We start from the raw sequence: 14,363 nt of genomic DNA, 5'->3' as shown, positions 1-14,363 counted from the left end.
CATACTAGTGCCAGACACATGTAAGTGCTCAGTAGATGTTTAGCCAATATTATTTGTCATTGGAATTCATGAAGAATAGTAAAAATAAGACATTATTATAGGTAAGAGAAATCAGGAAGTCCTTCCTGAAAGCAGTGAAGCTTGAACCAAACCTTAAAAAAAACAATATTGAGAAGAGTTGAGGGGTTATAGGTCAGAAAAACAGCTTGAGCAAAAAGTGGTGCAAACCAGCGTAATGTAAATGAAGAACCCCGGAAACCTGTCTCACCAAAGGGAGGGGGCATGTTTATGTTAGGAAAGAATAGAAATGAAGTTGGCTCAGTAAAGCAGAGTCTGAATGTTGAGGGGAGTTTGGACTTGGTGTGTTCCAGCATAAACAGCAGAGAGATGGAGTGGTACCCAAAGTAGACTGAAGAAGAAAGGGACAAGATCTAGGAGGCCTCCTGGTCTAACAGCGTTAATGAGTCACGTGGTAAGGGGCCTTGTCCAGGATAGGGGCAGTGGAACTGTTAAAAAAGATAGGTTTCTTAAGAAACACTGGCTGGATTTGGTGACTAGATTGAATATAGGGGAGGGTACATGAGAGAGGAGGGCTGTTTGGAACTGGCTTGCTTTCAGCAGGTCCACTGTATTCGACAGTAGCCTCAGGACTGAGCACCCAGGAGTCTGCAGGTTTTAGAATCACTTGTGAGGGCAGAGGAGAGGGGAGTACATTTTCTGTTTGTTTGTGTTTGTTGTTTAGCAATGTAGAATTAGCTTCCAGGGAACCCTTTAAACATTTTCCCTGGCACTCAAGGGACAGGAAATGACCCTGTTGATGGGAGCCAGAGAATGCCAGGAAAGCCATGCCTCTTACCAAGGTAGGCGTACTGTTAAAAAGAAGGCTTTCACATCCCTTACGTCCTAGGCCCACTGCTTACTTAATCTATGTGGTCTTGGATAAATTCTCTTAATTCCTCTGTTTCCTCATCTATAAATTGAGGGTCTTAATAGCACCTATATCATAGTGATTGTGGGATTTAAATGAATTAATACACATAAAGCACCAAGAACAATGACTGGCATATAGTAAGCACTGTGTGTTAACCATTAATATTAACTGCTGCTTCATCTTTTTAAATGGAAACCCTGAAAAAAGTCCAGAGTATATTTCTAATGCCCAGGGCAAATGAAGGAATGGCTTGGTTTTGTGAGTGGATATCTGCTATGCCATCATAGGGAAAAAATCTGATATCAAACTATTACATATCTGTGTCTAGGTTGCTCCCAGAATTTCTGGTCTTGCCCCGAGAGTGCCTCAGTCTTTGCTGTATCCTTGTCTTGCTGTGCAGGTGATTTTTTATGATAGCGACTGGAACCCCACTGTGGACCAGCAAGCCATGGACAGGGCCCACCGCCTGGGACAGACAAAGCAGGTTACTGTGTATCGGCTCATCTGTAAAGGCACCATTGAAGAACGCATTCTGCAGCGAGCCAAAGAGAAGAGTGAGGTAAACTGCAAGGCAAAGGAAGTATGTACACAGGTAGAGAAAATAGAAAGTCCAGTCACACTGACTGCACTACAGCTAAGACTCTTACCTTTTGCTGGTCAGGAAGGGGTAAAGTTTCTTCTGAATAGAAAATAAAATCAGGGCCCCATATAGTATCAGGCTTGACTGCCCTGCCCTGGCCATTCCCAACTCCTTTTCTCCCAGAATGAAGCTTATAGTCCAGATTCAGCTGTTGTTCATGTAGAAATGCATGGCCTTGTGTGTGTGACATACTTTCACATTCAGGAGAATAAGAAATGACATTTGAGCTCTCACCTGGTACTCTCAACTTAATCAACCTCTGAATTATATGCCAAATTTGCTAGTTTCCAAGGAAATGGTGATTTGGGTTTTTTTTCCATCTTGATTCAGTACTATTGGATCTTTTCCTTAGCAGTTAGCCGTCCCAAGCAAAGAAGTTCTCATTCTCCTTTCTGTTGAAACAATAATCTGGATGAGTCTGTCAGGTGAATGAGAAAGAAATAGGGAACCCAGGAGTCTTACTGAAGTTGCAGATTGAGAAAGATACTTCTTTCTTTCTGGTATTTACCATAAGGGAATGGATGCCTGCCTGATGGTGACATTTTGATGTGATTTGGTGTGTAGATTCAGCGGATGGTGATTTCTGGTGGGAACTTCAAACCAGATACCTTGAAACCCAAGGAGGTGGTTAGTCTTCTTCTAGATGATGAAGAGTTGGAGAAAAAACGTATGTACTCTAAACCTCTTATTAATGCTTTCTCTCCTCCCTGCAAAAGATGTTTCTCTGGCCTCACATGTCTGAAAATGGAAGGGATACTTCACCACGTGCCAAAGACTGTTTTGGGGGAGAAACATTTTTTATGTCAATACTTCATATTAAAACCCAAACAAGGAGTAGAAGGCAAAACTCTCATGTATTTTAAAAGTAATTATTTTAAATAAATTAGCACCAGGGAAGTTGTATCCCTAGACTCCTCAACAGTAATGAATTTACTCTGTTCTGCCCAAAGAAATGTTTTTAAGGAGAAGTTGGAGAAGCATGCTGCTGTAACATACAAACCCTTCTCCCATGTATTTCCGGCTTTTGAGAACACTAGGTATCAGGCTTACCTTGTGACCTCTGAGGACATCCACAGCGTCACATCAGAAGATACAATGAAGCTCCTTTCTTGTGGTGCTCATGTTTGCCGCCACCACCTAAAAACCTTCCACAACTCTACAGCTATACTTGGTTTGTATAATGCAGAGAATTAAAAGGCTGAAAAGAAATGGAAAAAGAACAAGGTGAGCAAAGGCCCATGATAATTAAACTGAATCATGGTTTGAACCCAAAAACTGTTAAGAATCCAAAAACTCCTGAATTTTATCAGACATTTAGTGAATACCTAATACGCATCCTCCTTAAAGTTTTCCAAAAAGTGGAAGAGGAAGGAATACTCCCAAACTCAATTCTACGAGGCCAGCATCACTCTAATACCAAAACCAGGCAAAGACCCTACCAAAAAAGAAAATTACATACCGGTATCCCTGATGAACATAGATGCAAAAATACTCAACAAAATATTAGCAAACTGAATTCAAAAATACGTCAAAGAGATCATCCTTCATGATCAAGTAGATTTATTCCAGGGATGCAAAGATGGTACAATATTTGAAAATCCATCAGTATCATCCACCACATCAACAAAAAGGACAAAAACCACATGATCATCTCCATAGATGCCTGAAAAGCATTTGACAAAATTCAACATACATTCATAATAAAAACACTCAACAAAATGGGTATAGAGGGCAAGTACCTCAACATAATACAGACCATATATGACAACCCGCAGCTAACATTACACTTAACAGTGAGAAGCTGAAAGCTTCCCTTTAAGATTGGGAACAAGACAAGAATGCCCACTCTCACCACTTCTATTCAACATAGTTCTGGAGGTCCTAGCCATGGCAATCAGACAACACAAAGGAATAAAAGGCATCCAGATTGGCAAGGAAGAAGATAAACTGTCCCTGTTTGCAAATAACATGATGCTGTACATGAAAAACCCTGAAGAATCCACTCCAAAACTACTAGAACTAATATCTGAATTCAGTAAAGTTGCGGGATACAAAATTAATACACAGAAATCTGTTGCATTCCTATACACTAATGATTAACTAGCAGAAAGAGAAATCCCGAAAACAATTCCATTCACAATTGCATCAAAAAGAATAAAATACCTAGGAATAAACCTAACCAAGGAAGTGAACAACTTAATACTCTGAAAATTACAAGACACCCATGAGATGAATTAAAGAAGACACCAATAAATGGAAACACATCCCGTGCTCATGGATAGGAAGAATTAATATTGTCAAAAAGGCCATCCTGCGTAAAGCAATCTACAGATTCAGTGCAATCCCTATCAAAATACCAACAGCATTCTTCAATGAACTAGAGCAAACAGTTCTAAAATTCATATGGAACCACATAAGACCCCGAATAGCCAAAGCAATCCTGAGAAGGAAGAATAAAGTGGGGGGGATTACGCTTCCCAACTCCAAGCTCTACTACAAAGCCACAGTAATCAGGACAATTTGGTACTGGCACAAGAACAGACCCATAGACCAGTGGAACAGACTAGAGAGCCCAGATATAAACCTAAGCATAAATGGTCAATATATGATAAAGGAACCATGGATATACAATGGGGAAATGACAGCCTCTTCAACAGCTAGTGTTGGCAAAACTGGACAGCTACATGTAAGAGAATGAAACTGGATTATTGTCTAACACCATACACAAAAGTAAACTCAAAATGGATAAAAGGCCTGAATATAAGTCGTGAAACCATAAAACTCTTAGAAGAAAACATAGGTAAAAATCTCTTAAATATAAACATGAACAACTTTTTCCTGAATGCATCTCCTCAGGCAAGAGAAGCAAATAAAAAATGAACAAATGGGACTACATCATGCTAAAAAGATGTACAGCAAAGGACACCATCAGCAGAACAAAAAGGCATACTACAGTATGGGAAAATATATTTGTAAATGACATATCTGACAAGGGGTTAACAGCCAAAATATATAAAGAACTCACATGCCTCAACACCCAAAAAGCAAATAACCCTATTAAAAAATGGGTGGAGGATATGAACAGACACTTCTCCAAAGAAGAAATTCAGATGGCCAGCAGGCACATGAAAAGATGCTCCACATTGCTAATCAGCAGAGAAATGCAAATTAAAACCACAATGAGATACTACCTCACACCAGTTAGGATGGCCAACATAGAAAAGACTAGGAACAGCAAATGCTGGTGAGGATGCGGAGAAAGGGGAACCCTCCTACACTGCTGATGGGAATGTAAACTAGTTCAACTATTGTGGAAAGCAGTATGGAGGTTCTTCAGAAGACTCAAAATAGAAATACCATTTGACCCAGGAATTCCACTCCTAGGAATTTGCCCTAAGAGTATAGGAGCCCAGTTTAAAAAAGACATATCCACCCCTATGTTTATCGCAGCACTGTTTACAATAGCCAAGAAATGGAAGCAACCTAAGTGTCCATCAGTAGACGAATGGATAAAGATGTGGTAGATACACACAATGGAATATTATTCAGCCATGAGAAGAAAAATCCTATCATTTCCAACAACACAGATGGAGCTAGAGGGTATTAAGCTCAGTGATATAAGCCAGGCGGAGAAAGACAAGTACCAAATGATGTCAGTCATCTATGGAGCATAAGAACAAAGGAAAAACTGAAGGAACAAAGCAGCAGCAGAATCACAGAACCCAAGAATGGACTAACAGTTACCAAACGGAAAGGGACTGGGGAGGATGGGTGGAAAGGGAGGGATAAGGGCAGGGAAAAAGAAAGGAGGCATTACAATTAGCATGTATAATGTGGGGGGGGGCATAGGGAGGGATGTGCAACATTGAGAACACAAGTAGTGATTCTGCAGCATCTTACTATGCTGATGGACAGTGACTATGAAGGGGTATGTGGGGGGGACTTGGTGAAGGGGGCAGCCTAGTAAACATAATGTCCTTCATGTAATTGTAGATTAATGATACCAAAATTTAAAAAAAAAACAGCATTAGACTCACAGAACCTAAGAATAGACTAACAGTTGCCAAAGGGAAAGGGACTAGGTAGGGTGGGTGGTAAGGGAAGAAGAAGGGGAATAAGGGGCATTACGATTAGCACACATAACGTCAGGTAGGGGGGCCACAGGGAAGGCAGTATAGCACAGAGGAGACAAGTAGTGACTCTATAGCATCTTACACTGATGGACAGTGACTGTAATGGGGTATGTGGTGGGGACTTGATAATGAGGGGAATCTAGTAACCACAGTGTTGCTCATGTGATTGTGTATTAATGATACTACCCCTAAAAAAAAGAATCCTCTCTAACTTAGAAAACCACCAGTTGTCTGCCTTAGACCTATATAAGTCATACCTTGAAACATAAATATTAAAGGATATGGTCACCTTGATTTCAGAGAGTGAGGATTTTGATTGGCACAGCAACTTAATCAGCTTTTTTCTTTTATTGTCTTGATAGTGAGACTGCGGCAAGAAGAGAAACGGCAGCAGGAGGAAACCAACCGAGTCAAAGAGCGCAAGCGCAAGCGGGAAAAGTACGCAGAAAAGGTAACTTCCAGCTTGGGGTGGTCAGCAAGGACTTGTGGGGGCCAGGGCCATGCTTACCAAAAGTACCTGGCTTGTCATCTTGGTTACAGATAGTTTCCACCTCCAGCTTTGTGCAGTAAGTAGCAGTTTTGAGCCCAATGCTGACTGACTCATGTTTTATCAGAAGAAGTGCAGCTTTGGTAGACCTGTACTCCCCACACTGAACCACCATGCCTTTGGCCATGTGTAATTATGGAAAACATTTGTTGGGTCTATTACAAAGCATAGGGCTAAATGTTGGTAAGATGGATGTGACCAACATAATTAGATTCGACAGACTCTCAGAGCCTGAAATCTACCATTGGAAAAATAAATCACTGGCCAGTCTGTTCATCTCCTCTAATTCATGCTGAGAATTCGAGCTGTTTTTTTTTTTTTCCCCTTCTGGCATTTCCTCCTTGAGTCCACCAGGCTAGTGACAAAATGGGATGTAGTTCCCCTACATTTCTCCCTGTCTTGCTGTTTCTGTTTCTACCAAAAGATTATATCAGTAATACTCCTGGTCTTTATTGCCATGTAAATTGGAAGTGAGTCCTTCAGGACTTAGTCTTGCTTCAGGAGTCAGCCCATTCGTTCTGAATAGGTTCCCAGACTTACTACGCTGAGGGACTGTTGGTTTGGATGCATTTTGCTACCTTCCAGGAAGTGCTTCCTGGTTTTTTCTGTGGGTTTGGCTTACCTTTGGGTTGTGCTGCCCTTGCATCCTCACCAGCCCTGGTTAGGCCCTAGGTCTTGAATAAGAGAGCTGCCTGAGCTTCAGGCATCTCCATGGTTCTGGCCCTCAAGTCCAACAATTGTCCTGCCTCATTTACCTAGCCTGCTTGCAGTGCCTTAAGCATATTGCCTGATCACATGTTAAAATTGATTCTCTTTTAAGTGGAGGTCGGCTTCTTCCTCTTAACCAAGCATGTATTGGGCCTTTTGTCCCTTTGGCCATAGGGCCTTGATGCTTAGCAGCCTGAAAGCATGTCTATATTATATGATCATCTTCCAGTAGATACACAAGCTATTTCTGTTGTAAAATCCACACCCTCAATTATACCTTCTGCTAAGCAGAACTATTTCTAGCATGAAAGATGTCCCTGGTATTCCCTATATTTACAAAGTTGAAAAATCCAGGAATGAGAGAACATGTTCCTCCTAGCTTGGGCTGCTGATTCTGTCTGTTTCCTCAAGTTCTCTTTCATGATTCTACCCTCAAATCTCTAACCCATTCTTACTACTGTCTAGAACTAAAATAGCTTTAACATTCAGAAACAATATCAAAGAAGAAAAGTAGTTTTCTCATACAGGACATTGTAGGGTTTACTGAGGTTTGCATCAGATATCATCCCTGCCCTGAGCATACAAGTTTCAGATAAATAACTCAATGATAATACAAACTACACATAGGTATACCATATTAACCCTAATATACGTGCAGATACAAATGCAGTTTGGTGCAGTGGGTAGATATGATTCCCAGAATTTTCCAAGTACATTCTGTGATTCCAGCTCCTTAATCTATGACAAAGCCCTTCTGAACTTGGTTCCAGAACTGCTTAGAGGAGTTCAGTCACTCCAACCCTTCAGTGTTTACGTGTAAATTGAGGAACTAATGATAAAAGCAACCCACTATTCCCTGGGTATGGTAAGAACCTTTGTTCTTTTTATGTATATGTAAAAGAAGGCAGAGTGAAAACAGATGCGTGGAAAATATACTAAAGGCACTAGCCCTTCCTCTTGTGAATCACCTCAACCACTGAAAGGTACAGAAGCTGGGGTATGCCAGAAGCTGACCATGTACCTCGTCCCATGAGGTTCAGGCTTAATGCAGCTCTGGTGCAATGTTACTGGCCTGCCTTTCAAACCCATGTTCTTATGATAGAATATATATAAACTCTTACTACGCCATCCCTTTCCTCATTCCTTAGGAGTTTTTTCTTCCCTAAAAAATATGCTAATTGAAAAAAATGAAACCAAGAAGTTTACAAAGAACCAAATTTCTGTCATAACTTCCTTCTCCAGCCCCACTTTTCTTTTGGTGCCTGTCCTTATGCTTTTAACATATTTCTTGATTGTGTCCCCAGAAGAAAAAGGAAGATGAATTGGATGGGAAAAGGAAAAAGGAGGGTGTAAACCTGGTAATCCCATTTGTTCCCTTGGCTGATAACTCCAACCTTTCTGCTGACGGGGATGACTCCTTCATTAGTGTGGACTCAGCCATGCCCAGCCCTTTCAGTGAGGTGAGGCTCCTTTTAGATGCCTTCATCACAGCAGTGGGGACTATGTCCTGACCTGGTACTCTTTGCTTCTCCTGGAGTTCTCCTGCCTTGTACAAGGGGGTTGCACATGGAATCCATAAGGAGAAAAGCAGATGGGGACAGGTTGGTTTTTCTGGAGGCAAAGCAGGGCATCTAACCCTCAGGTATGAAGCCAGGCAGGAGAGGGAAATAATGACAAGACCTGAGAAGCACCTCCTTACATAGGTACAAGGGCCATGGGCTGTGGGCGCTAGGAACGGTGGTGATCTCAGCCCTTCCTCGTCTAGATCTCCATCAGCAGTGAGCTGCATACTGGCTCCATTCCCCCTGACGAGAGCAGCAGTGACATGCTGGTCATCGTGGATGACCCAGCCTCCTCGGCCCCTCAGTCTCGAGCCACCAACTCTCCTGCTTCTATAACAGGCTCCGTCTCAGACACCGTGAATGGTAAGTGGTGCTGCTGTCTCAAAAGCTTGGGCCTCCAGGCTTTGGTTTTTTGGTGAGTGAGGTCCTGATTCCTTCTAGGATAATGGCATTTTCTACTTTCTTTAAAGAAGAGTGAACTGGAGCAAAAAGAATTGTAGGCTCATTCTTTCATTAGCCTTTTTGAGTGAAAGTGAGAAAAAAGGTTTAGGGAAAGGAAAATTAGAAGTTTATGAAGATTTCAAACTTTGTTTTCTCGTTATCCCTGTCTGTCATATTTCACCCTTATTTTTGTAGTTTTTAATTAAAGCTAGCTTTTCTGGGCCTTTCCTCACTTCGTTCTGTGGGGTCCACAGTCACTGCTGTTTTCTGAGGAGGTGTAGGCTTAAAATTTGGGAGTAAAAGTTGACTCTGTGGCACAAGCACATTGGCATTTGCAGGTGAATTACAGATAGCAAGTCCCTGGGGTTCACTTAGTAAGGACCTAGCTTGAAGAAGAAATTCAGGAGAATAAACTGCTCTTTTGAATGAAAGCAGCTTGAGGAGTCAGGCTGTTTTTGCTGTTTAGAATCTCACTAACCTGTGACTCCATGGCCCAGCCCTTAAATGGGGATATAGACCTCCCTGGGAGTCCTAAAACAAACACCGAGAGCCAGCCTTCCCTATCAGGGGAATATTCTGTTAACATATGAAGAGATTGACTTTTTTCCCTCTTGGTCCATTTGTTCCCACAGGAATTTCCATTCAGGAAATGCCAGCTGCAGGACGTGGTCACTCAGCCCGAAGCCGAGGGCGCCCCAAAGGTTCAGGAAGCACAGCCAAAGGAGCAGGGAAAGGCCGGAGCCGCAAGTCCACTGCGGGCAGTGCTGCCGCAATGGCAGGAGCCAAAGCAGGAGCTGCAGCAGCCTCCGCAGCCGCCTATGCTGCGTACGGGTACAGCGTGTCTAAAGGTGCAGAGGCCCAGGGAGCTGCAGGCTCCATTCTGGTCCCGGACATTCTGGAGGGTCTGTTGAGTGTTCTGCTGGGTAGAGCAGGTAGGATGCCCCCAGGCCAGGAAGCTCCTCAGAGGCCGTATTGGGTTCTGCTTCTGTGCTGAGCAGTCCTGACTCTCCTTGCCCTTGAGACTTAGTACAGTGCCACCTTCCAAGTAGAACTGTGAAAAGTGAGAGCTGAATTTCTGAACTGTACCAGTTTAGACAGTAAGAATTTTTCCTACTTTGAGAACTGATTTTTTTTCACAACCCACATTTCAGTATTCCAAACTAGCATAGTAAATATTTATAGCTATGTGATCCACACTTAGGTATTGAGCATCTGCTGTGTGCATAGGAGTATAACACACCGACCCCACTCATGAGTGTATAATAGAAATGATAAGGGGAAGCTGTATCTGGAATATGTTTGACAGCAATACAGGGCAATATATATGTCTCGTGTAAAAAAAGAGGGGAGGCCTTAATTGTGGTTGTAGATTAGGAGGAGGAGGAACCATGTACCTGATGACAAAGTTGCCTGACTATAATTCAGAAAGAAGGGTGACAGCAGATTTGGACTGGCAACAGGGAGTTGGCAATAACCAAGGCATACTTACTGGGGGGTCACCCACCAAGCAGGTCAGTCAGGCTGTGCTGGAGGGGCAGTTGGAGTAAAAGACATGGCAAGACCTGATGGGCAAGAGCTTATCAGTTATATGCCAAGGGGCTCTGGAAAGCTTGAGAAGGGAAGTGGCTATTGTAAGCATGACATATAGACGATAATTGTGTCAGTGGAATGTTGGAACATCTGAGAGTGATGAGAAAGGGAGGGCCCTCTATAGACTCTTCTCACCATTCAAAACATGGACTTAGTCTTTAGCTCATAAGGTTGTTTTGGTGAGTAAAGGCATTACTGAGCAGAAAGTGCTCAGTAAGAGTTCACCTCCCCTTTCTCCTACTGCAGGAATCTTGACTTTAATTTATTTGTTCATTCAACAAATATGAAGTGTAATAACCTATCCCAGTGTTTCTTCACCTTTTGCCAACACATTTCATCTTGGGAAAACAATCATACCAGCAGTCAAGGCTGCCATGGCAGTGCCCTACCCGCGGATGGGGCAGACCAGGAAAGGTTAAGGAGACAACAGAGGGTATACAATGTCACAAGAAAAATCATTGATGCTTGGCAGCTGGGAATAGAAAATGAGGAAGGACCATTCAGAGATTACCTGCAGTTCCACTGTGCATGAGAAGAGACATGTGTCTGCCCAGCAAGCACTTGGAATTTTTTTTTAGAAAGTAAAATCAGTACACAAGAAGCAATCAAACCAAACCATCATATTAGATAGTGTGTTATCAGATATAAGTGGATTTGGCTTGTATAAGGAAAAAAGAGTTGTTGCCCAGGCAGCCATCACTGAAGGTAGTAGATTTTAACTGCATTCTTGAAGAAGCCAGGCTTGAAGATCAGGGGTGGCCACATCCAACCCAAGGAGAGTCAAGCTCACTTCATGAGTATAGATACAGGATAGAGTGGGTAGCCTTGTGTGCCCAGCTAGATGGATTGGGAAGTAGAAGACATCTTCTGAAGTTCAGAAGTAAGCAGCTATTCACAAGTGGTGTCCCAAGAAAGAAAAAGGAATTTGTAAGAAAATACGTAGTGCCTAATTAAAGTACAGCTCATCCTGCAGCCTTGGCTTCCCCATGTTGTGTAATGTGTGCTCTGTCCTTGAGTGCCAAGGTGTTTCCCTACTCTCTGTGGATTAGGTAGGGTGGAGTGGGTGGGTAGGAATCATTTTTCTCTTAAAAACATATCCCTCTTGTTTTGCTGCCCTTGTCTAGCTTGGATTAATACTTAGTCTATAGGTACACACCTGATCATCTACATTTGCCCTCTTACAGCACTAAACTATGTTTTCTACCTTTATCTTGCATCTACCTACCACTTCAGCATTTTATTAAAAATAAAAATAATAATAATAATAAAGGGAGAAATGTGGGATCAACATATAAATCAAGTATAAAAATCAAACGAATATTCATATTTGACCTGATTGTTTATAGTTCATAATGCGTGATCAAAACCGAAAGTTTCTGTGATGAATGCCCTTGTACTGTTCACCATGTAAGAATTTATTCACTATGTAAGAATTCATTCACCATGTGAGAACTTGTTTGTTATGCTTCAGAAGATTGGAGACTGACGAGAATTAGGCTTGAGATGGATTAATGATTGTACATTGAGCATTGACCCCCCCATACTGAATTTTATTGTTGTTAACAACCATTTGATCAATAAATATGAGAGATGCCCTCTCAAAAAAAAAAAAAAAAACATCCCTCTTACTGGAAAGACAGTTGCTAGGAAGATCAAGCAAATATGCTAAGAAGAAGTTGACAAGGAGTGGCAGGGAGGGGTTCCCCACAACCTCACTTCTGGCCCAGATACCAGTAACCAAGGTCAGGCCCCAGGCAGTTTGGACAGGGCTGGTGCTCACACTCTTCTTTTCTCTTTCTCTGTCCCCACAGGAATCTCTGCCAGCAGCCCTCTGCAGACATCCCTCATTCGGCCTGCTGGCCTTATTGACTTTGGACCTTCAAGCGCCTCTTCTCCCTTGAGTTCCTCTTTGAGCAAAGGAAATAATGTTCCTGGGACTCCCAAGAGTCTCCACCTGACCAGCAGCCTAGCCCCAGACTCCCTGGTCCGGAAACAGGGCAAAGGCACCAACCCTCACGGAGGACGGTAACCACCTGGGCCCTCCAGCTTCCTTCACCCAAACCAGGGGCTAGAGTCCTGGCCTGCAGATGGTCAGATGGTCTTTGGATGGCTTGCCCAGTGCAACATCTTACATCCCAGGTCAAAGAGCAGAGATGGTCAGTGGCAGCAAGGGCCAGTGGTTGGTGTGAGCACTTTCATCACCTGTGTCTCAAGAGGAGGACTCTGGGGTGCCGGTAGGGAGAAGGCCTGGAGACAGGCATCAGGCCCCAAGCATCTCACGTGGACTATGGCCACATCTGAAACCTCGTACTGGCCAAGGGCCTGATGCAGGCCCCTTTAGACGCTCAGGCACACAGTCTCCATCCCCATTCCACTCTTCTGCTCTGGCCCTGTCCCTTGCAAAGGCTCTGCAAGTGCTGTGAAGAGCCTTCAACAGTGGGGACTTACTTGTCTTAGAGCTGCGATTTCCTCTCAGGCTGGGAAGGAAGGAAATCATATGTCCTCAGTCTTTGGGTAACTCCCCAGGTCTCCAAACCCCACCTGCCCAGAGTGTCAGCATGAGGAAAGCACGAGCGTAAGAGAGAGTGGTGGCTGCGAGGACGGCGGAAGGCTAGAGGAAGCATGCCTGGAGGCCCTTGTTCTCCCTGCACCCCCTCCCCTGTCCTGCATGGTTCACACCAGAGAACCTTCAGGTCCCACCAGCAACAGTAGCAGTGGCTGCCAGCCCAGGACTCCCAGAAGCCAGTGAAGAGACCAGGAGCTGCCTCAGTCGGCAGGACATCCTCCCACTGCCCCTCACACAGACTCCCCTTCCCCTTCCTGAATGCACAGTCTCCCTGCCCTTGCCCCTCATCCCTCACCCCACCCCCGCTTGGCTGTAAGCACTGTCTGTATTGCACTGAGAAAGGAAGGGTGGCAGGAATGAGGAGGGGAGGATGGAGAGGAGAGGGCAAGCTCGGCGCCAATCCCCCAGCCCCTGCCCCCACCAGCCAGAGCTCGCTTCCCTCCAGGAAAGGCAAAGGGGTGGTATTTGCATGGGAGCTATTCTCCCTGCCCCTGGCCTCATGTCCCTTGTGGAGCAGGTGCTTCTGGGTGGGTCAGCCTCTAATTTGCACACCTGAAAATCACAGAATTGAGTTTAGATAGATTGATTTTTTAAACTTTTTTTGGAGTAGGGGTGGTAGGGGAATCATTTAATTTAAATCATCAAGATTCCCCTGCCCAGACCCAGACTCCTGTGTACAGATGCTATTTAGAGGGAATCAGAAAAATGCCAAGCCTTTTTTCTCTTTGAATGTGCTGTCTATTTTTATAACTGAACTTGTACATATGTATAAAGAGAGACACATCTTTCTTTTACTAACTGGAGAAAAAAATCTTAAATAAAATTGAGTGAGATAATTTTATGTAAATAGGGGTGTCTGTGGTCTTTGCAGCTGCCTTTCCCTGGGGACATAGTAGGGTCTTTGGCAGGGAGTTTGGCAGGATAAAAGGAAAGCACAGGCAGCAAGCATTTCTGTGTCAGGACCAACAGGTGGTTGGTGGGCCAAGGAGTCCTCTGTGGGTGCTTCCTCAGTGGCATTCTTAGGTTTAGGAATTTGCCTCCAGCCATCAGAGGAGGTTTGACCAAGTGCCTGGCATGCCAGTCTAAGGCCTTCACGGTGTGCGCTTGCTGTGACTCAGGACCTGGACTCCAGGACTTAGCTATGTGCGACTTGGCTTTGTCCACCGTCAGGCAGTTACACTGTGGTGATCTTAATACTGACATGTTCTTTCTCCAAAAACCAAAGTGAGGGATTATCCTGGCATT

General features: G+C 43.7%; 1 protein-coding gene across 3 annotated transcripts in view; it reads left to right on the top strand.

Annotated features, from left to right (window-relative positions):
- Positions 1-13,965, top strand: part of INO80 (INO80 complex ATPase subunit) — a 147,514-nt gene extending 133,549 nt beyond the window's left edge. The window contains exons 30-36 of one of the 3 annotated variants that reach the window (XM_073211654.1): positions 1,332-1,490; positions 2,136-2,238; positions 6,067-6,155; positions 8,267-8,419; positions 8,725-8,884; positions 9,595-9,810; positions 12,364-13,965. In XM_073211654.1, the coding sequence (XP_073067755.1) occupies positions 1,332-1,490; positions 2,136-2,238; positions 6,067-6,155; positions 8,267-8,419; positions 8,725-8,884; positions 9,595-9,810; positions 12,364-12,581 (1,098 nt within the window). In that variant the 3' untranslated portion in view covers positions 12,582-13,965. Of the gene's footprint in view, positions 1-1,331; positions 1,491-2,135; positions 2,239-6,066; positions 6,156-8,263; positions 8,420-8,724; positions 8,885-9,594; positions 9,811-12,363 lie in introns of all 3 variants that reach the window. The other 2 variants (XM_073211655.1, XM_037018901.2) reach the window with 2 other exon arrangements.
- The last annotated feature ends 398 nt before the right edge of the window (positions 13,966-14,363 follow it).

The sequence above is a fragment of the Manis javanica genome, chromosome 8, assembly GCF_040802235.1.
Source record: "Manis javanica isolate MJ-LG chromosome 8, MJ_LKY, whole genome shotgun sequence".
Taxonomy (NCBI): domain Eukaryota; kingdom Metazoa; phylum Chordata; class Mammalia; order Pholidota; family Manidae; genus Manis; species Manis javanica.
This window is presented reverse-complemented; position numbering and strand designations above follow the sequence as displayed.